At 40.6% G+C, this 23,823-nt stretch overlaps 1 protein-coding gene across 1 annotated transcript in view; it reads left to right on the top strand.

Moving 5' to 3' along the window:
- SPTLC3 (serine palmitoyltransferase long chain base subunit 3) overlaps positions 1–16,303 on the top strand; it is an 81,909-nt gene extending 65,606 nt beyond the window's left edge. Inside the window, exons 9-12 of the mRNA XM_066547786.1 lie at positions 420–546; positions 11,596–11,731; positions 12,719–12,848; positions 15,181–16,303. Coding sequence (XP_066403883.1) covers positions 420–546; positions 11,596–11,731; positions 12,719–12,848; positions 15,181–15,294 — 507 coding nt within the window. The 3' untranslated portion in view covers positions 15,295–16,303. The remainder of the gene's footprint in view (positions 1–419; positions 547–11,595; positions 11,732–12,718; positions 12,849–15,180) is intronic.
- Positions 16,304–23,823: the final 7,520 nt, after the last annotated feature.

Below are 23,823 nucleotides of genomic sequence, written 5' to 3'. Positions count from 1 at the left end.
ATAGATCTCAGTGAGGTTGCTTTTCCTGGGCTAGGTGATGTAGCAGAGGACTTATACTGATGTCATATAGCCTTTGTTTCATTACCAGAGGGGAACTAAGCAGCATTATTTTAAGTGCAGCTGTTCATTGGTCTTGAAATTATTTTGGCTACTTTATAATAAGTCTGAGCACAGAAGTAAACATTATTCTATTCCAGACTTTTGTTTCAGCTGTAATTGTCCCACTTACATGGTAAAGCATTTGGACCTGCCTGATGTTTCTTCAGGCCGTGTATTAACAGTGGCAGTCAAGAATGCAATCCAATAGCTGGTGAAATGTCCTCTTGCTTCTGCACATTCCCACTCCTGCAGTAGTTAAGAGGGAGATCTGCTGTTTGGCCAGCTCAAAGCTCATTCATGCTCTGTTTTGCTTGTGTAAGGACCTTGTGGACTTTTTACGAACTCATTCTCATAGTGCTGTGTACGCCACATCCATGTGTCCCCCCGTAGCAGAGCAAATCATCAGGGCAATGAAATGTCTCATGGGACTGGACGGGACAACACAAGGTAAGCTTCCTTCCTTCCTTCCTTCCTTCCTTCCTTCCTTCCTTCCTTCCTTCCTTCCTTCCTTCCTTCCTTCCTTCCTTCCTTCCTTCCTTCCTTCCTTCCTTCCTTCCTTCCGCCACTTCCTTCCGCCACTTCCGCCACTTCCGCCACTTCCGCCACTTCCGCCACTTCCGCCACTTCCGCCACTTCCGCCACTTCCGCCACTTCCGCCACTTCCTCCCTCCCTCCCCTCCCCTCCCTGCCAAACATCATCCAGCAGCAAAGAAGTATTGCAATAGCAGTGAGAATGAAATCCTTCTTATTGTAAAATTAATACTCAAACCATCATACTTCTAAGTACTGTAAACCCTGGGGATTTTTCCATACTCATCCACATGCAGTAGAGATGGAAATATTTTGGAGTTCTGGCTGTGTAGTTGCCAGCCCATCCTGCTTTACAGCAACAAATTGAAATACATAGATTTCCCTTGGAGTATATTTTCTGACTTTTTAGTGGGTTTCATAAGGATATGACTTCATTTTTGGGCTAGGTGCTGTCAGTTTAGCTTCTTTGTAAGTATAAACCTTCAAAATGGCAAGCAACTCAGGCATGGTGCAGCATTTCAGAACAGGTATTGTATGTTAAATAATAGTACGAGAAGATGATTATAATAATTCCTACCTCACTCAGGCATCAATTATGGTGTCCTGAGCCTAGTTTTGTACTGCAATTTGTCCCAAAAGAATTGACTACTTTGGTGTCTTCATGAATAATTAGGTGTATTTCTATTCATCTCTTGAAGTTGCAGATGCAGCTACTTTCTAATCCTCTGTGTGATGTTCTTATCCATGTGATGTTTTATCCTCTGTGTAATGTGTTTCCTATACAACAAACAACAAAACAACTGCGACATACCTATCTATTACTGTTTCAAAGCAATGCTGATATGTTTTCAGTATTCCAGGACTTAAATCCCAACATGGAGAAAAAGTGATGGAATTTGTGTAGTTTTCTTTCAGGAATGCGTGAAAGTCATTATATTCTTTAACTTGCAGCTGAAGATACAGACTCTGCTCTGAATTGCAATCTCTTTTATACTGGTCCAGCAGTGCTATTTTCTGTTACAGAATTAATTCTGTATTAGTCCTCCCTGATAGAAATGACTGGGATAAAGTGGGAATGGAAGAGATAAAGGGTAGATGAGAGCAGGTAAGATACTGCTGTGCACTGTTCCGCTGCAGTGCCCTAGAGGGCTGTTTCGAGAGACAAGGCTATTAATGAGGCCACAACTTACAAGACCCAGAGTACATGAAGGAGGGATGGAGAATCCAATCCCAGTTCCAAATTCTGCTGAGTGCAAGGACAAAAAGCAGCAAAACTCCAGCGCGAGTAGAAAGCGATGCTTTTGTCATTTTCGCAGAGAAGCCGGAGCATAAAAAACTGCTTCCAACTTGAAATTTGGCAGGTCCTGGTTGCATGTGCTGATGCCTGCATGTGTTGGGGATAAGAGACGGTCTCTGACATCTCTCTCGTAGCCTGGGACCGTGGCAGCGGGCGCGGCTCCTGCGCTGGCGTTACCGTGAGAGGGCGGTCTGACACTGAGCCTGCCTGGCTCTCGCTGACTCAGGCGCTCGCAGATGCTCCGCGTAAAAACACGAAACACGCAGAGCATTTCCCGGCCTTCAAAGGCTGTTAAAAATGCTCCTCAGCTAGCGTGATTCTGCATGCAGTTCAGTGCAGGATAACAGGAGAACTGGGTTCAAGATGGAGTATTTGAAGATGTGCATGTCTGTCTTAGGTCTAAGAGTTTGAAGCATTTTCTCTTCAACAAGCAGTGTTGTTTAATGAGACAGTGTTTGGATTTCTGCACAGAATAAGAGCTTATTAAGTCTTCTGCAAATCCGTTATGAAGTAAATTAGTGTTCTGTCAATTTTTTTTAATTGTCTTGTAATATGAAATGCAAATGAGTAGAAAAACAAATGAATAAATCATATATACAACTTAGACCATTGCACAAAGGCTAGCAAGCTGGCTGTGATGTGTAAAAATGTTTCTTGTCCTTCTGAGCCAGACTCATTATTTTAGTCTTTTGGGTTTTCTTTCATGTGGGCCTCCCCTCATTAGGCTGTCTTGTGGACTACAAAAAAACGCCACAAGCCAAAATACAGGGGGAAAAAAATGCTGTGCTGGACCACACTACATAAAATGCATTGCTTTGGCATTGGAGAGAGGAAGGTGGTGGCTTAGAAAGGAGCAAGGAACAGAAAGAAGGGAGAAAGCACTGTCTCTCCTTAGATATTTTTCATTCCAAGGCAAAGTTCTTTTGGTGCACTGTCATGGAAGGTGGTGAATCCTGCATGCGAGTCGTTCTTGTGAGAGCATGAGATGTGGAGCAGAGAAGTTTCAAGTAAACTGAAATTGCTGCAGGGCAGTGTTGAACATGTGTTCTCTGGAAGCCTCTCTGATCCATAGAAGGAGTTTATTCTGCAATTTTTTTCAAATAGCATTCTCTTCCCACCGGACAATTTAGGGAATCCTTTATAAGGAGAGGTCCACTAAGGGCTTATCTTCCAGAGGTTATTTCTCTAGGGGGTGACCCTTGCAAAAATCACTGGGAATGTGTTAGAAAATAATGAAATTAGAGTTTGCTAAAAAGTTCCATGTGAATTAGAGGGTGCTTGTTGGAAAGAGGATGAAATAAGGGGACAAAAAATGTGTTGACCCAGCATGTTCTTACATCTGAACTTTGTGACTCCTTGGCAGATTAATAGATAACTAGGAGAAGGAAAACTGACTTGGTCATTTAAGTTGCCACTCAGAAAAATCCATTTTTTTAGCCTTCTTTATTTTCCCAGATATAAGAGATTATAATCTCTTTAATTTCTTGCTGGTTATTCTCCACTAATTTGTTAAGCAGCTGACTTAAAAAAGAGTAGCAAAGATGCAATTATATAGTAGGTAATGCCAGAGCCAGAAGTGCAGATACTGCTTGTGTATCCTGATGTGCATCCAATTGATTCTGTATTTCCTTCTTTTATTTTCAATTAGTAAGAATATGGTTGCTTGGAAAATGAATCAAGATGGGCATTTCCAGGATAGGATCTGTTTAGGGGATGCATGACTGCAGGATATGAATAGATGTTTATGGGCCCAGGGAGTACTGCTTCATCACAAGGAAGGAACAAGTTAGCACCTTCAGAATAATTCTGTGAAACCTAAACTAACCTAAGCTGGAAATTACCCACAGCCAGTGTCTGTTCCACACTGAAGGGTATAAACATGTGGGTCTATCCCACATCAATATTTGTGATAGTTGTGGGACATCAATGTTGTGATAATGTCACTGGGAGGATATTACAGAGCCCACAGCCAGCTATTACAGTTTTATTTATTTTGCCATGTTTTCTGTGGTGACTTGAGAAAATGAAGGGTGAGAAATGCTAATTTAGGAGAAGAAGTAGCTCCCTCAAAACTGATACTCAGCATTGTTCCTACCTAGGAAGGAGGAACAGGTTGAGGTCAATATTACCATTATTTCTTGAGAAAGTTGCTCAAGAAGAAACTGAAACAAAATATCTGAAACTGACTACAAAATATGCAAACGTGAAATCAAATTTTTAGTGGAGTAAAAGTCCTGTTTTTCTCAGTGCCATGTTTTACAGAACTCTGAAAATTGATGTCTTGTAGAACAAAACACATTTGTTCTTAGTGCCATAACATCATAGACACTTTCATAGTTCCTATAATAGAGTTGTTCAAAAGTGTATGAAATTCTGGCAGCTGTATTTCCTCTTGTAATGTCATAAGGCAGCAAGTTCTGCAGTTCGGCTCATGTAGTCTATTAAAAAAAAAAAAAGAAATTATTTTATCCCTCTTAAGCCTTTGTGGCCTTTTCTTCTCAAATGTGTCTCTCCTCATTTATTAGGAAATATGGGAAGCAGAAGTTCCCATGGCATTTACTCTTTATAATTCATAATATAGACATTTTTTATGTGTTTTCCTCGTGGCTTTCTCATTGCACCACTGGAGATACCTCAGGAAACTCAGCAGCTGCCTTAGTGGTTTTTTATCCCATGATGACACTGGAGTTGACTCAGAATGTTTGGACCCCGCACAAATTTGCAAGTACACTTACTTGCATGCAACACAGCCCCTCCAGCTGTGCCCTCAGACCTTTTCTTCCTCCCCACTTTCTGCATGAGAATGCTGAAAGCATATTTTTACACTTAAATTTGATAGGGATAAAATAGAACCACTAAGCAGACGGAGTTAAAACTGCTGGCAAGTCCAAAGCAATTTTTTTGATGACTAATAATAGATTATACCGGTGAAAAAAGCAAATTGCAGCATTTGTAAAGGAAACATTTTTTTCTGTTTAATGCATGGGCAAACAATAATCCTCCAACAGAAGTGGGCATTTTTTATGTTTTTATGGGATGCTGAAAGATTTAAAAGCTTGTCCTCTGGAATCTACAAGTAAAATATGTTTTGTTAAAATATAATTCCTGAAGTTGTTTAGATTGTGTTTCTTTAAAATGTTCATTTACTTTGCCATTTGTGCTGATTGGTTTATCTTTTTGGAACTATTTGTTTTCATTTGTGTTTTTAGCAAACTCTTGAGTTCTTGCATTTGAGCTCGTTCAGACTGTGAGAAATGGCAGAATGCTGCTTTCTGTTTTGGTTTGGCATTAAAGAAACTGTTTTTAAAAGGTTCCTTTTAAAGATACTTCCATTAGCCTTAGATTTTTTGTATAACTGGAGGACCACCTCCTTAAAATCAGTTTCCACCTTCCTCTGCTATCTATCCTCAATAGTCTTTTGAAAACATTAGTTTTGCTCTGTCAGGATGCTCTGTAAATTTGGAAACCTTAGTTCCACATCACTATGACCTGACATGAACCAACGCTGGTGCAGGGAAGTGCAGCCTTCTCCCCAATTTCTCCTCCCCCTGCCTATCCCCTTTCTTGTGCCCCTTCTCCCTGTGCCAGTGTGAGTGTTCATGCAGCCGTGCAATGAACTGAATCAGAGCATTGATGTAGCTGAAAAATAACCAGCCCTCCCACAAAATGGTTAGCCCATGGCTAACCCAAACTGGCTCCCAGAGCCAATCTGCCAAATGGCTCCATGAGTGCCACTGTCAGGACTTGAGCAGCTGGAGCCAAGAGGAACAATCCATTTTGCAGCAAAATAAATCTGTGCCAGACTGGACTGATCGTGAAACTATTGCTGTAAGCTTTAAATCTGCAAGTGACTTAGCAATGGACCCCTTGGACCTGCTCAAAACAGTTTGCAGAATCAGTCATGCTAAATAAAGCCTTTTTCAAATTCTCATTTTGCTGCTTCATTCAGAGGGGATTGCTTCTCTTAGGTCCTTAGCAAGCAGAATGCTTGAACCCTGGCTTAATTTAAAGTTAGCATTCCCAGTAAGGATGTGGTTACATTTCAAACACTTAAGCACATTTATTCCCTGTTTGCACAGCACTGGCTCCATGACTAGGGCTCCCAGTCATGACTACAGTGAAGATTTTAGTGGTAATAATATGCTGCCACAATTACTGTTTGTCTAAGGTGAACATCACAGTGGATGATGAAACAGAGCTAAATTCTGACATCTTTGCTCAAAATGAGGGAGACCTGCTGTTCTAGCGCAGACACTGCCATGTGATCCACCTGCCACAGGACATCAGATGTATCCATGGAGGGTCAGTGGATCTGAACAAGCAGGGCCTTTGGGCTAAGAGTGTTTGCAGTGATTTGCAACATCTCTGAGGATTAATCAAATTCTGCCTCATTTGCAGTCACTTTTTTCATATTCAAAATAATTTCATACTCAAAGTTCAACCAGTGCTGTTATCCTCTGGTAGACCCTGCCCATGGATAGATGTTCCCTGTATCCTGACATAAGCATCAGCAGTGGGATGGAGCCCTCTGTGATTGATCACCTGTGCTGGGAGGAAATAGGGCCCAGCCAAGGCTGTCCCTGCACTCTGTATTTGAATATAGATAAGGTGCTGGGTAGGCAGATCTGACTCATTCGAGAAATAAAGTACAAATGACCAAATCATTAGAGTTTTTCTCCTTTCTTCTTCAAGTGAAATTGCTATTTTTCTTCCCTTAATCTTCTCTGAAAAGTGTTTTACAGCAGTTTACAGTTAAAATAAGTCCTTAAGGGATTATTTAGCAACTGAATTAAGTTGAAATTACTAGATTTCTAGTTAGCATTAGATTGTAGAAGTAAATGTCTTCACTTCTCCCCAGTTCATAGCAAAGTTATTTTTTATGAAGATTGTTTTATCTGAGAACATATTTCCTTTAGGTGCCCCGCTTTTATAGCATTCTATTTGTGATTTAATGCACATGGAGGTACATGTGTGTTACTCTTACAATGGAACCAGAGGAAAAAAAAAAGGAAATCTGTCCATCTGCAATAGTTTAGTGGGAAAGAGCTATTTTTTTCCAGGTTTTTTCAGCCTATGGAAGATTGCTTTTTCCTAGCTAGTTGCTAGTAGAGGAAGGCAGGGAGTTGAGTGCTCCATCCAAGGAACACTGACACTAGTATGTTCAAGCTCAATTGTGTAACAAATTATCTAGAAAGACCCTATGGAACAACAGCTGGAGAAGATTAAAGCAGGTGGATTTGTGTCTTGAAGAGTCCACTTCCTGCCAAAAACCAGCACGGTGTGGGGTTAGCTTTCCTGGCTTGGGTTCAGGAAAAATATCTCTCCTTCACCTCCTACACCTGAGATCTTGATATGAAAGGCTCCAGGTTGCTTATTCCTCTTTTCAGTCGACTGAGTCACAACTTCCAAGGGTAGGAGCCGACAGGAAGAGTTCAAAGGTGGAGTGTTTGTGCAGGAATTGGATGCAGGCAGCTTCTCTGCTCTTGAGCATTTTGCAGGAGGCAAAAGCAGACATCTCTGGAAGAGGAAAATGAAGTTTTGTTTTAGAGAGCTGATAGTTTTATAGCCCCTTTTGCTGCCAGGATAAGGTCCTCAGCTGGCATGAACAGCAGAGTTCTATTGAAGTGCATGGGGCTGTGCCAGGTAAAGCCAGCCTCAGATCAGGCCCTCAGATATGTAATCAGAATGCCTTCCTGATGTCAGGTGCCCTGAAAATGTGTGACAAAGCTTCTGCCAAGTCTGTTACTCCAAGTGGCTCTCTTAAAATGTTGGTTGCTTCAAGGAAATTATGAGCTACTGCATTTTATTATTTATCTCTCTCTCTCTTGCCTTCTTTTGGTATCTTTCTTTCAACTAAACCATATTAATTTTGAGCTATAAAACCTTCTGAAAGCCTGCATAAATTAATGAGCTAAAGCCAGCAGTATGCAATGATCCATGTCACATAAAAATATAATCAACATTTTTCCCAGAATTGCCGACACCTTAGAACTTTGCAATAAACCAAATATTTTTAAAGTGGTGCAACCAAATGAAAACTCTAAATTTGCCAGCAGAAGGTGGATTGCTGATGCAGTAAATCTGCTTTTCTTGTACCATCCAGGCAATTAATCCTTTATTTCAGAAAAATCCCCATAAACCACCTATGTGTGTTCCCAGCAGCCTGAAGATCACTTGTGAAATTTGGGAATTGTTTATTGTTCACTTTTCTCTCCTTCTGTCCCTTCTTAATTTAACCAAAAAGAAGGTATAGAGCACTTAATAAAGTTATTCTCAGCCTTAGCTGAATACTCTGGAGCATTAGTGTGCTTAGTTTCAAATAGAGGAGTGTTGGTATTCCCTGTCCAGGCTGGTTTTTTTCCAAACATATGCTGTGTTGTGGTTCACATATTTCATGGAATATAACTCTCTGGATATGCTGCATGCTGTGCTATAAGCTCTTTGCATAGACTGTAAATCCTCAAGGATTTGGCAAAGTAAGAATTTTGTAACAAATATTTACTGTCTAGGGACCTGATCCTCTAATTAGTCCCATACAGGTAAATTCTTACACTTACATAGATGCAGGCATATTCTTTAGTTCAAGTCTGCTTGGCAGATTTTCCCTCAATAAATATTAAAGGATGCAAGATCCCAGCCTCAGGAATCAAAGAAAATGCTTCCTAAATGTGGTGCCTTTAGTTAAACATCCCACAGTGAATTTGGATTAAGACCTGATTCTAAACTGAATTCATCACTCTTAATCTGCAGTGTGGGGACAAAATCAGGCCAGTGAGACAAAAATAAACATTTTGCTCAGATCTGCCTCTTTATCTGATGTTGGAAGGTCCCATAAAAGAATGAAAAAGAGTGTTGAAATCCAGCTACAAATTTTAATGGTTTATTGCTCTTATTGGGACAGCATATAAGAACTCTGCATATATGATGTGTGTCTGTTTTCTTTGACCACAAAACTTAACATGAGAAAGTGTTGACATTTGGTAAAGAAATAGGTTCCTCCCAGCCACCCACCCACAAATACAGAGTGTGTAGCAATCGTCTCCTAATGTGCTTTTTCTCCCTCCAGATATATGTGAGTGCTCTGATCTTTTATTTGGCTCTTTAATGCATCCCTGCAAATGAAATTAGTATTCTGGGATATTGCTAAAACATCCAAGTGGCTCTTTTGCATCAGCACTGGCTGGCTTGAAATGAGCTCCAGAGGGAGCCTTGGAAGGGGGGATCTCGCATCACAGACTGTTTGAGGATATAGAACCAGGAAAGGAAGATTAGAAAAGGAAGAGGTGTTTGACTTTTGGGGGGTTGCCTGAACCTCCAGCTCTAAAGTTTCCTTAGCTGGAGTCTAAATTTCCAACACCAAAAATAAGTGGAGACAAAACTGTTCAACTCTGGGTCCTGCGCATATGGTTTGATAAATAGCGAACAGCACAGCCTGGAATCCTGCGTGGCTCACACTGTGCTTCCAGCTCTGTGGTAAACACATGAATAGAAAGGAGAAGGCAGCAAGGCTTAAGCTGCACTCGCCAAGAACATCTGCATTTATGAAAAGCTTTCCCTAATTGAAAATCTAGTAGTTTCAAATGCTTTCCAACTGAGAGTTTGGAAACTCGCTCAGGGGCTGCTAAGATAGCAAGAAGCAGCAGTGGCTTTGAGCACTGAGTTCAGGTTACTCCCCCACCCTCCTCCTCATAGCTTGGACATTGAGGAGGTGCTAATAACGTCTTTACAATTTCTTACAAGGGAAAAATTCTCTCTTTAGACTTCAACCACGTTATTCTGTAGTTCTTTAACTCCCTGTCCTTACCATCATCTCCCTTTCCCTTCTCCTCCTCCTCCTCCTCAATACTTCCTCCTGTTTCTTTGAGATCTACTACACCAAAAATATTTTTGGAAATACCACAGACTATTGTTTTTATTAGTGACTGGAAAGCTTTGTAGTAGGATGCTTTTGTGTTTCATTTGTTTTCCTTGCTCTGGCACAGCTGTTTTTGCTTTAGCAGCATTAGAGAGATAGTTAAACTATTTGTGGCCTTTTCTAACCCAGCAGATCTCTTCCACTGAGTGCTTTAAACTGAATGACTGAGATTGTCAGTAACAGGTTGTCTGCGTGAGCAGTTTTGTGCATAAAGTTACAAATGCACTGTTTTTATGAGATCTCTTAATTTGTTCAAGCAAAACACCGAACACTGTGAAGCAAGTCCCAGTTTCCCTATAAATTTCCCAGCCAGAACACTGGCAGGACCTTGACTCTGGAGGATACAGAACAAATGAAGTAGTAGATCTTGTTCAACCCTACACATGTTCAGAAATATTAATGTAGAAGAGGTTTGTGTAAGTGTGCTGATGCCCAACTTCAGGCAAGAGGGAAAAGGAAGAAAAGCCAGAGCAGATGTTGGGGGCAGAATGTGGTCTGAGGACAAATCTACCAAAGGTAGCATGTAGCTGCTACAAGTGCCTTACTGGCCACTGTGATTACTCAGAGCAAGATGGGGAATTAGGAAGCTGGCATCCAGTCAGAGAATGGTGACAGCAGAAAGCGGTACATGAAGAATGAAGCCAACAAAATGTAAAGTAAAATGAAAACATAAATGGAGAGTGAAAACATAATATCCATGCAAAGGCAAAGGGAAAAGAGGAAATGAGTTGCACTGGAGGTTTCAGTGTTCATGTCTGGTGACATAATGTAAGTGAAATTGAAAGTATGGGCTGATGAACAGCAGGAAAATGAAAGTTGAGAGTGTAACTGTGTCCTGCTAACTCCCAATCTTACCACACATTCTCACCACCTCTGCTGGGCAAACACAAGCTACTGAACAGTGATTAGGTTTGGAGACTCCATCTGCTTAAGGGTGCCTTGGCAGTTTTGTTCCTGGCAAGGTCAGGCAGATGCAGACCTGGCTCGATTTGGCTGTGTGAACTTGAGCTGGCACTGGGCAGGCATGTGGGTATGGAGGAGGTGGCACCATGCCTGTCAGCACCTCACAGCAGTGCAAAAGCAGCACACAGATCAGCTCACTGATTAGAGATAATGCAGGTGGAATGGTGGAAGGACATAGCTCCTACTACAGTAATGTTTCTTGCCTCTTTATGCAATGGGTTGGGAAGCAATTGCACTTGTCAGAAACCACCTCCTTTGTGGCACTGCAAAAGAAATGGCTGAAATGCCTTTTCAAGCTCATTTTTCTCTGCTGTTTTTTGTCTTTTTCCTTTATTAAAAATAATTGGTTTTAACTCTCCTGTCAGTTTTGCTGGGGTCCCATCTGTGGAGCCATGGCTAAATGAGGTCAGGGACAATGCAGAGGTAATAGTCAGTTATGTTGAGAAAGAAAATACTCTATTTCCATGTCCTGTCTGCACTACTTCTCTGTAGGTGTGTGTCATCTAGCAGGCTTTATTAGCACAACAAAGTCCAGGGAATTGTCCACATGTCTGTCCCCAGACAGGGACTGTTTCTGTCCATGGGAAGGCACAGGAGTATCAGCCATCCATCCTACAATGCCATAACAATCAATGCAGCTGCATTTAGCTCATTCCATGTTTTTCTTCTCAATCCATTAGCAACATTCACATTTCAGCCAAACTGTTATCCCCCAGCCCTGATTCTTACCTGTGACTAGACTCCAGTTATGATCTTTGCACTGACTTTTCTCCTGACTGGCTCGTTTCAGGGCTCCAAAGAGTACGTCAGCTGGAGAAAAACACAAGGTACTTCAGACGAAAACTGCATGAAATGGGCTTCATCATTTATGGCAATGATGATTCTCCTGTTGTTCCCTTGCTCCTTTATATGCCTGGTAAGATAGGGTAAGTACTGAAAGAACCTTGCTGGCAAAATAAACACTATTGAATTTTGTGGGTTATTTGGTACACACTGCAGAAGATGATGTTCTCTGTGGTAGGTGCTTCCCAGGGGAAACATACACTGTAGTTTGAATCTGTCATTTAGTTCTGTTTTCCTTTTGGTCCTAGGTTTAATTTTGAGTTGTTCCAGATGTCAGAATTTTAAAATTTTTCTCTTTTCCTTTTTTAACATGGTCTGGAATAATACTTTTGATAACATTTTGAATTTGAATTTTTTTTTATTTTGAATTTGTAATTATTAAAGGAGGTGCATTGCCTTTGATGTATGAACTGGTTCAGAAGGATGCTTTTTTTTCCCCATCTGATCTTTGAATGCTCTTTACATGTTTTATCATTCAGTTCATCTCAAGCATCACTTGTGCACTGACTTGGACACAGAGACCAGAAGTCAGAAGTAGCATAATGGGAGTGTTGAGCTGTAGGAAGTATTTGTAGGTAGCTTAGGGTGGCTGTGGGCTATAGGTCTCATACATGCTACACAAGCCTTCCTAACTATAACAGATCAATTGTGAGAGCAAATAAACCATCACACAGATTGGTTTATTCCTACTGGTGTTCAGGAACCAAGAATTTATACCTTCCACAAACCCAACCTCTTCCATCCTTATGGACTGTGAATGCCCACATGGTTTGACTTGTACTCAGAGACTTTCATTGACATAAATGAATCATGTCTACCTGCAGAGCCCTCTGTGCCATCACATTTCTAGTATTTCACACCCACTTGGCTTCATGAGCTGCTAAGCAGCAAAGAATCTCAGTCCTGCTGGTAAATTTCTGGCTTTTACAGAAATCAGTGGGAATATTCAATCAATTGAAAACAGGATTTTACCTAATGTTGCATTATATGTGAATGTTTTCTGTCTGTGTTCAGTTTATTGGGGATAATTTATTTTTGATTTTTTCTCCTTCTGCTTTTTCTCTCCTTAGGGCTTTTGCAAGACGCATGTTAGAAAAGAACATCGGGGTGGTCGTGGTTGGGTTTCCAGCTACTCCTATCACAGAGTCCAGGGCTCGCTTTTGTGTGTCAGCTGCACATACACGGGAGATGCTGGACACGGTGAGTGCAGCACATGTCCTGCCCAAATCAACTTCAGGTGCCAAGGAGACCAGGAGAAGCTCTGCCTCTGTTACTTTGAATCTCAATAATTCATTTCTACATTTGTTTTCATGGCCTTGGCACTTGATCTTTAAAGGCATTTGAGCCTTATACATTTTATTTTCTGAAGTAAGTTATGAGACAGTTAACTTCTTATGTTCTTCTATTTCTAATAGTGACCAAATCTGTCATCACTAATAAAAACCTACATGAAAAGCACAGCAAGACAAAAGTTAAATGCTATGTCAAAACTATCAGAGTAGGAAACCTGAAACTATATGGAAATAATTGAAAATCAAGTTTTCCATACCCATAGTTCCATTCCATATTTCCATCTGTTTCATGAACTGCAGAAGTATATGGGACAGCCTTGGGGGTACAGGTGGAAATTGCAAACAGTTTTGGAACTGTTTGAACCTCATCAAGTTTAATTGGTGCTGTCTGGAAAGTTTCAGTTCTGTATCTTTCTCTGATATCAGAAATATCATTAAGACTGTGTTGAGACTTCCATCATAAACCTCTGTTCCAACATGGAAATATGTTTAAAATAAACTCTTTGAAACTTTTCATTTCCTTTTTTTGCCGAAGGTGTTTTTGGCCTGGCTTGAGATACTTTCATTCTCAGAATAAGCCAACTTAGAGGCATGAAACAAAGAGGCTTAACAATAAATTTCAGGCTTTGCTTTTCCTCTCTTTGCACGAGTGTTGATGGTCAAAGCAAAAAATCCTTGAACATGGAAATGCATTTAGGTTAAATGTGCCACTGGTTCATGCAGACAAGCACTGGGGTCTACAGAGAGCTCCTGAATCTCCTTTTGCATCCTGAGATACACGTGGATGTGGGGGCTGGAGCCCTGTCCTGCTGAGCAGCTCCCATACCAGTGTAGGTAGCTTTAAAACAACATCAAAAACCTGCTTTGCATGTGTGCAGTGTAAAATTCCTGTTGCTTTTAAAGGTTCAGTAGTTATTAACAAGGTATAATACCAAGGTAGTATTTTGTAAAACAGAGCATAGCTATGTTCTTGTGTTGGTCCTTACCAGCTTTTGCTGTTTGACTGTGAGGATTTTGGTTTATGTAACAGGCAATGAAGTTGATCTGCAGATTTATCTCTTGAGGTTGCTGCTTTGATTTTTTTCCTTTCTCCCCACCCCCAAATGTCAAGCCCACCTCATTTTTGGGCCATCATGGTGCATTCACTTCCTGCTACCTGCACCTTGCTGCTTCCAGGGAAGGTCTGGCCCTCCCCAGCCATCACTGAACATGCTGTGCTTTTGCCACAGTACTTGTGGCTCTCTTACAGCATGGGGGAATGGAAATGCCCTGACTTTAATTACTTGCAGAAAGAAAGCTTTTAGGACAAAACACTTTGTGAGTGTGCCTAAACCCAGGGTAACAACAGGTAACAAGCACAATGAAAACATTTCCCTTTTGTATCTCAGCCTGCAACTAAAGAGAAAAGATCTATGCAAGGGCAAGCTCCCAAGAATAACTTCCTTAATGACCTGGAAGCTATCTTTCTGCATAAACCATTACTAAATTACTTCTTTTTGTTCTAAATTACTTTTTGTTTATGAGCTTGTTTTAGTGGCTTAACAGAAACAGGCTTAAAATCAAAGTTGCTGTTTCCTTCTTTGATGCCAAAAAGTTGGCTGCTCTTGAATGGGGATCAGATGCTGCAAAACACTGAGCTGCTTCCCTATGGTACAGAGTTCCTCAGCTACTTTTTGAATCCACTGAGAGCTGGGGACACAGCTCAGCAAATTGCATTACAGTATTAATGAAGAAAAATTTGTCCCTGTGATATAGAAAATAATGACATTGACTAAAATCATCTTAAACTATTCAGACTATTTATGCTGACTCTGCTCAGCACTGTGAGCTGAGTACTACCTAAGAAAATGCATTGGCAACCCCAGTCTTTGGGAGCTATAGAGGAATACTGAAGTATAGCCTCACACATTTCTGTTGCACATGCAAAGATAACTTTTTATCTTGGTTGTTATCTCTCTGTGCTTTTGGAAAAAGTAATTTTTTTTCATCTGTGCTCAATTAATGTACTTACTAATAAACCATAACCTACTGAAGGAGTAAATTCCTTTCTCATAGATGCTGTTGTACATCTACAACTGCACTGATGTTCACTGTTGTTGACTGAATGCAAAATTTGCCCATTTGTCCTTTAAACGTTAATTGATTTTTTTAAAATAATCTTCTTGTTCTGCACTAAAGTAAAAGTTAGTAGAAGTTCATTTCTTTTCCAATAGAATTGACAAAGTATCATGGTCTTACAGGTTTTGAATGCTCTGGATGAATTGGGTGATTTTCTACATCTGAAATATTCCCGGTATTCCAAGTCATCTCATCCTGAACTGTATGAAGAATCTAGGCTTGAACTTGAAGATTAAGTTTTCCACCCATGAAAAGAACATTATGATGCTATGAAAGGGCGGAAAACCTGAAAACGAAACAATACAAATGCATTTCTTCCCTTCTAAGGACAATTTTTATTTCTCAGTTAATTGAAAGGAGGGGAAGCTCAGGTGTTGCATCACGTTGTATCAAACTTCTGTATTCAAGAGACTGAAATGTTGATACAGATTTGCCTCCCCAGGAGATCTGTCCTTCTTAAGGTATTTTTGATGCAGAATGAATGCATCCATTGATCCAGTTGGTAACGTACAGCTTTTGATATGGCCCTTTTTTATGAAGAGGCTTCAGATAGTCTTAATTGTGACTGAAATAATAAAGTTTAAAAAGTTAATAGATTCCAGTGTAATATAGCTGAGCTTCATCAGTGAGACTGATCTGTTAAAGAGCATAAATCAAGATGCTGGTGTGGACTGCTACAAAGGAATGAGCAGAAAGTGATTTCTTTAACTAAGTTGCACTATTATTCATTTCTCCAAGGACAGAAAGTGTTAGAAAAAGGCTAATGCTGAGAACAAGAAAAGCAGCCTGATGAGATCATGTATTTCTGACAGCAGGTTATGGGAAAGGGAAAATTCCTCCTCTCCACAGACCTTTTCTCAGTCACCTAAATGCACTCTAAACTTTGAATTGTATAAAAATTTAGGCTTAAACATAAACAGAAATGCTTTTCTGCCAACTCATTTGACCTACAACCTATCACATCTTATCACTACCTAAGTTCTTCAGCAGGCTTGCTCCCTTTTTGTGGGGCAGTAGTAAATAATTTTAATAAACATTTAACTTTCCCATAAAAACCTTGATCAAAACAGTCAGATACTTGCAGTTCACAAACTGCAGATGACATTTATGGGCTCATTCCTAAGTTTCTTGAACTACTTATGGGCCTCATAAATTGACTAACAAGTACATAATGCTGAAGCTGTTAGTAATGCAGAATGTGAAGTTCAGGATACCATTAGCAGTTCTGCCACCTGCTAAACAGAAAACTCCACCATTTCTATACATGCTACAGTCATCCATGAAATAACATTTCTTGAAATATTTTTGTCTGTTTTATGCATGTCAGGGGTTGTTCTGTCCAGGGTTGGGGTTTTTTTTGGGGGCGGGGGAGGGGGTTTGAGTCTTTTTTTTTTAATAATTATTGTATCTCCTGAAGAGGAAGATGCCCTTGTCCCCTTGTCTACTGCCCGAGTGACAAACGCTCAAGGCTACCTGAAGGAATTGTTCCAGCCAGCAGCTTCCCTGCAATGCCAGCAGCCACAAGTATCAGGGCTGTGTGGGTTGGTGCTGGAAGGAGATTGGAGGCTTTTTCTTATTTTTTTTTTCCCCAGCATTGAAAAGCAGTTCTGCAGCTTTAAGAATGAACTCCAAACAATTCCACGCTATCAAATGTCATTGTAAACACATCAGATGAGGGATGTTTAGCTTTCTGTTGCACAGATGTACCACACTTTCATGTTCTCTTGAAAGCTGTGGTGTAAACTTAACCCACAGCTGCAATATTAGATTTAAGAACAGAACAATTAAATTGTGGAGTACCAATTACACTATATTACTCCCTGCTTGTTAAAGCAGCTTTCAGGATATAACAAGGCTGACTGATTATGAGGGCCCATTTTTTGTTGGATTTTTGTTGTTGTTGTTGTGCAAGTTAATAAAAATCCAGTGGTGCTATAACTTTAAGAATTGATTACAACACATTCCGTAATCCCAAATGTCGGCTTTGGGAAATATTTATCAAGGGCTGGGGGAGGACTAAGTGGTGTGTCATGTGATTCTTCACTCTGGTAGATGGACTGGAAAAGCATTGCAGAGGTTCAGGGGAGCTGTGTTTGTGGATAAGAGCAAACTCACTGTATAAATCTATTTAAATACTAGAGCACAGGACAAGGAGAAATTAGGAAACTTCATCTTTGAGTACTCTGGCAGTTTGTGGTGCACAGCTTTGTTACAGGGTGAGGGCACTTACTGTGAAAGGATGGGTTGCGAAATTTCTGCAACCTGTTCCTTGAGGAAAAGTACTGGATTTGATATATTGCTTTTGGATCTCTATTGCTGAACTTCTGCGGCCAGATCCTCAGTTGACTTCTGACCTTCCATTTTGGGGTATACAGCCACAGTTTATATTTCAGCAAACATTATTACATGTACTGTTGCAGGCAACACACTGTTTCCCTCAAAGAGAGGCCTGAGACTGATTAAACTACAGAGTGATCACTTTCTGTACCCCAATAGGGGAATGTTTTCAGTCTAAAGCTGAATTCTTCCTGCCCTCAGAACATTACTCTCACTCATATTAAGGAGACAGGACAGCTATTTTTTAGAGACTGTCAGTTGATTTATTATGTGCTCTCTTCTGATTTCTTCCATCCCTTATACACTAGAGAAAGTACAGACTGACTACCCCTGGCCTTGGGGAACAGTTAGGGAGAAATCTCTGCTCCACTGGTGCAATAATAAAACTCCCAGGAACTTAAAGAAATCACTTTAGTCTTCTAGATTTTCCCCATGAAGTTTATAGTCTGGCACTTGCTTTTCTAACAGTGTGGAGTTTTTCCTGGCTTACTTCAATTTTTATAGATTTAGAGTTGATCAGCATTTGAAGACTCTATTTTAGCTGGTGTCTGAAAAAATCTGATGGAGTACCCATTAGGGAATTTGCACCTCTAGCACAGGATCACGTATTTCCTAGAATGTGCTCCCTCTTCAGGCACATGTATTCTTGGAAAATATAGTTCTCTCTAATTGCTTCAGAAGGATTTGAAGAGCTCCTTTCCATAAATTTAAAAAATGCTCAAGTTGTCATATTTTCATCCAGTGGATACATGAAGTATAACTACACCAACTTTTTGTGGGCAAGCTGCATCCTGTTGTCCTATGTAAAGTCTTGATTGACCTTTATGATATGGGAAAATATCACATAGCTAGAGTTTCTGTTTGACAGAGAAACTGAATTGTTTGCCCTTTCCTGCACCTTTATCCTTCCTCATCTTTTAGAAAGTCTTCATCTCCTGAGCTTATCAAACTTGTCAAGGTAGTTCTGTCTTTTTCTATTGTTCTCTCTGTTCTGCTGTTCTCTGTTGGGGGAATCAGGCAGCTGCAGTGGACCTGAGTGCAACAGTTGGCTTTCTGGGCACAGCCTCACTGCCTACTTTTCCTGGTATTCTCATCAGCTCTTCCCAACTTAATCTTTCCTTTTCAAGTAAAAAAGTTGTTTGTTTTTCTTTTCTTGATAAATTCAACATGATGGTGATAAATTCCTATGATGAACCAAATCTGAACTACCCAAGCTGTTGAACCAAGAATGGGCTTGTTCTGTCATTTATACAAGTGTAGATCAGGTTGTCTTGCTTTGAAGTCAGTACTGTTGGTTGAAAACTAGTACAATTAATTACTAGTACAACTTACAACTAGTACTATTTAAAAATAGTACAATTGTGAGAGGAACCTGCCAGTGTGAGGTGAGCTGCCTGCATTTGTTTCAGAGGGGTTTGAACACTGGTGTCTCTGGACTGTTTCACAGCTGCTGCTCTTCACAGGGGACCAAGATATGAAGTGGATCTATTTAAGGTAGGATTTCAGCTGGGTTTTATTTTCTTTTTTTTTTTAGCAAAATGTTTGGTTGAAGGTGTGTTGCATATTTCCCTGTCCTGCTGTGACAGGGAACAAAGTAGTGATGTAAGAAAAGCAGTCTATACTAAAGGTGTTTATGTACTTTGAAATCCATAGAGATTCTCTTACATATGATCTGCTTTGTATTTGTGCATGAGGTTTAACTGCTCTTCAATTTAAAACATAGATCAGGACCACATTTTAAAGAAACCATACCACCAGCTGAGAAATGGCAGATCTCATGCCATGATTGGAAGCCGAACAGTAGATGCCTTCAAAAACAGCATCTAGGTGTTTCCTTCATTCACTCACACATCCAGGGTGGTTTGTGCTCCCTGCAGATCAGTCACAAGATAATGAGGACTCACTTTATCCATTTCAGAGGCAGAGCTTCAGGCTTGTCAAGCTGGTCCCAAAACCACACAAAGTCATAGTTCAGCACCATTGGAACAAGAGTCCAGGGTCTGAGTTAGGCTGGTTGCTCAGAACTTACTAAAGAGAGGAGTGTGTTTCCACATATGTAGCATGCCACTGACAAGTGGCATAAGGAACCAAAGATAAATGCACTTATATCACGTGCTAACCAAATGAAAAGCCTAAGTGTAGTGCCATTACAGGATCTGGAGAGATGTGGTAGACCTGGAGTCTTGGACTGGGTCCAGTTGTGTACAGGGAGCAAGTGCAGGTTCTGATAACAAACTCCGTGCTTCTTCTCTCCCCACTTCACTCTTGGAACCAGTCTTAAAGGTGCAAAACTTATTATCCAGCATAAACAGAACAGACAATTGGGCATACAAGCATCATAAAGTCACCCCAGGACAACTGTGCAGAACCTGTTCTGTGCATTGCTGGGGATTCTACTTTCATGTGGGAGCTGCTTTTCCAGCGACCCTCACATCAAGGACACAGCTACTCTCAGAGTGGCCAGAAGAGGCATGATATTTTTTATTGTTCCAGGACCATCTATTTACACTTTTGGCATTTCCTGATGTGCTGAACATCCTGATACAAACTCTCTGACTCCCACTGCATACTCCATTACCCATATTTTAAAATCTGCTCAATGAACCACTTAACCTAAGAATTAGAACTCTAAACTGCATACAAGAGACCCAGTTCTGATCTGCCTCTGTTCTGCTAAGCAATTGCAGATGAGAAACATTAGTGTTCCTTGCCTCATTTCTATCCCGCTATAGGACTCTGATAGCAATCCTAATTTGTTTGTAAAACAATAAGTTGAACTGATGAGAAGAGCTACAAGAGTGAAATGTTGCTATTATCTGAGTGATCTTTTAATTTCTACATCTCAGAATGTCTCCATTAATCCTGTAAAAGTCACAAGTACTCTGTTTACGAGATCTAGAGTATGAAACAGTACAATGATGAAGACTAATTATAAATCATAGGAAAAAAAATTCTGGTAAACAGATTCCTTTAACATTTCCATTCTGTGCAGGCTTTGTCAGTGTCTTACGACAACGATGCCAGTTGGATCAGAAAGCTTTTTAAAATGTGAATCTATCTTTTCAAAGATTTGTAGCCAAGCCTTTCCAGTTTGTTAAAATGTAATTAGTGTCTGCTTGTTAATATAATGTTCATTGATTTTTAAAGTACACAGACTTCAAAGCTAGAAACAAATAAATAAAAAGAGGGATAATTCAAACCAGAGTGGAACAGCTCGGACAGTTTTACTCTTTTTTTGCCAGGATCCCGAAGCTGTTGTGTTCAAACAATGCCACAGTTTCAGTGGAAATGTGAAGATTAAATCCAAACCCTGCATGTCAGCTATTTTTTTGTAAATGACTATCCAGGATTTTAATAAAATGTCCAACCACAACAGATTATGTCGCAGGGATTTTTATTGTCTAACAGCTTGTGATAGTCTTCTGTTTCTCTAACATGTATTATATACCAGTGCACCTAGCAAGAATCCATGGAATTTTGGTACCTAATTCAGTTATGCTCTTCTGAAGAATAATTTGAAAGGGACAAAAGAGGAAAGGGTTCATAGGATGATGGATAGTTGCAGAATCTCACAGTTTCACATCAGAGCACAAGATGGAAGGTATATAAATATAGAACATAATTTGACCACACTCATGGACAAAATAATGCCAGTGCAAAAAAGACAAGTGGACATAACTTGAAACTCAGACAGAAATTCAAAGATGTGATTGAGGAACATCCTGAGGAGAGAGCAGAAGCAACACTAGCACTCAATAGGAAGGTGGCCTTGAGAGCAAAAAGATGGAAAGGGATATCCATGAGACAACTCTAGCCAAGAGCAGGAGAGAGGATGAAATTAGCTACTGTGGGAGAGATTAAGCCGAGCAACAAATTTATTCAGTTAGAGGAGGAAGACAATTCAGAGGCAAAGAAGAAAGAAAGGGAAACTACTCCCCAAAGACCAAATGACAGGACAGTGGAGACAGCCAGGACTGAGGCTCCACAGCAGAGAATGAAGGGGGAAATAAAAGACAGACATTTTCACACAGGAGGGAGAAAAGATCCCACCACACCAGTGGTGTCCATGGACAGGGGTGTCCATGGCAGCAGACAGGTTCCTTGGTGGTTTGGAACATGGGAGGAACAATGTGGAGCCAAAAAGCAGAGAGATGCCTTGTTCTTCCATGAGTAGGAATGTTAGATATGAACCAAGGGCAAAGAAAATAAGGAAAACTGGTGGAATTAAGGATTGTCTTCTATTCAGGACAAGTGATACTGTGGAAACAGGTGAAGAACAACCCCAACAGAGAGAGGACAGTGCTTTAAATCACAGATGCTCTGGGATTTTCTTCCACAAAACTCTTCCAGTCCCAATGGAAAATGATAAGCTAATAAAAAAGTTCTATTTCCTCAGAACTTGCCCAGTGAAGGAAGCTGCTGACAGGCAAGCAGCTACAGCAGATTCCTCTGAGGGCAGGCTCCATTTGGCTACTCGTGATACTTGCCTTCCAGGACTGAAAATTGCAGTGAGTAAAGCCAGCTTTCAAGTGTAAAACAGTGAGAAACAGGCACAAGAGCCCTGTCTGATTTTCATGCTGGGTTTTAACAGATGGCTAAAGGAATATCCTGGTGGTGAATATAGAAAGGGACCACGGACCCCAAAAGAAGAAAGGAATACTGGCAACAAAATACTCATTCTGTGCTGGTCCCAATACTTGAAGATGGTTTTTTTTTTTTCCTTAAAGGTTTTGGAAATGCTTCACTTTAAAATTGCAGATTTGCTGTGTGATGCCATCCACGGTGAGCACAGAAGGAGTTTAGATGTGTCATGACATCTAAGCTTTGTATACAATATAAGTGTTCTGGTCTCTATCTGTTCCTTAAAAATTAAGAGGCCACCTAAGTTTTGAAATGGCTGCACAGTCATGCTAGACAGTACTGACAGGAGATGTAGGCAGTGAAAACACTTTACCAAGTGGTGAAAAAGAAAGTGCCAAAGGACAAAGGGGAATCACTGAGTTCAGGATTGCCCAGTTGCTTTAGAAACCACTATTTGTAACAATCTCTTGGTCTGAGTCTTGTTGAGTCATCCCATGAGGCTGCAGACATGGCTTGGCTTAAGCCATTTCAATAATAAATCTCCATTACCTTGGTTGGCTTTGACTTCACCAAGCTCTGGATAAAAGCACCTCAGCAGGCAGACAGGAGATAGAAGATCATAAATTGCTACAGAGTTTAGGTGATGGCAACTTTCAAAACAGGGATGATGCTGATGACCACGAGGGAGCAGCAACTGCTTTCTTTGATACTTCTGAAGCCAGCAGGAATATTTGTCCTTGGAGTTGCCCATGGATGCAGCATGATGTGTTTCTCATCTACCTACAGTTAAATCACCAGCAGTCAAAACATCAGTGAAGGGTGGAGAGATCAGAAGCTCAGGGTCTTCTTTAAGTCAGATTTTAATTTCATGATCATCTTATGGATTTGCATCTCAGTGATGTCTTGGGGAGAGTCCTGGGGCAGAAGAGTGGCCAGGGAGAATCTTCTTGACCTCACAATTTATGTAAGTCCTCTCAATCTGCGATAAGAAGTAAGTTCAGATCTTGTAGGCACAGGACAAGTGGCAAGGAAAAACAATGCTGTGATAAGAAAGCACCAAGTGAGAGCTCTGAAACATCTACCTGAGAGAAATGGTGCAAATAAGATGAAAGCACATTGTAATGGGTCTGCTGGCCGTAAAAAGAGAGGCAAAACATTGAGTCATGACTGAGTGAAGTTTACTGCCTATGGCAGCAACAAAATAAAGTCAAAGATTTGACTATGAATGTGCCAGCGTGGTGGCAGAGGTGTGATGAAACACAGCCTGCAGCACTGAGATGTACACAGCATATGGAAAGGACAAAGCACAGGAAAAATAAAAGGCAATTTTGGAAAGACTTAAAATAATTGAGGGGAGGGGAGATAGCCTGGATCCAAACACCCCAAAATTAATTGATACAGGGGAACTGAAGACCTAGAGGAGTAATCAAGAGCTTGCTTAGGCAACACACAATGGAAATTTTCCCATGGAAGAGAAGTTGTAGGGTGGGTCACAATCAGTCAGCAGAGGATTAGATAACACACTCAGGGGAACAAGGCAGGGATAAAGTGATGCTAGGTGTGCAGGGCTGGATTTGGGGACCCACAAGGCCCTGTCCAGCTTAATCATCTACGATTCCATGGAGACAGCAGTGAAAGACCTCCATTGTCTCCCTGAGAACTAATTTTGCTAGGTATGGGCTTAGGTCACGTATTACAAATAGGTCTCTTTTATGTAGGATTCTAGTTTGGAGTTTGCAGTGATTGATGGATTCATTAAAACGTCATCACTGCAAGGGACAAGAATTTTTGGTTTAAAAATAAATAAATGACGACAGAAACAGCCAAAGAGCCTTCTGCTTTTTTTT

Source organism: Molothrus aeneus, chromosome 3 (assembly GCF_037042795.1).
Source record: "Molothrus aeneus isolate 106 chromosome 3, BPBGC_Maene_1.0, whole genome shotgun sequence".
In the NCBI taxonomy this organism is placed as follows: Eukaryota; Metazoa; Chordata; class Aves; order Passeriformes; family Icteridae; genus Molothrus; species Molothrus aeneus.
Note: the sequence above shows the minus strand (reverse complement) of the source record. Positions and strands in the feature narration are given on the sequence as shown.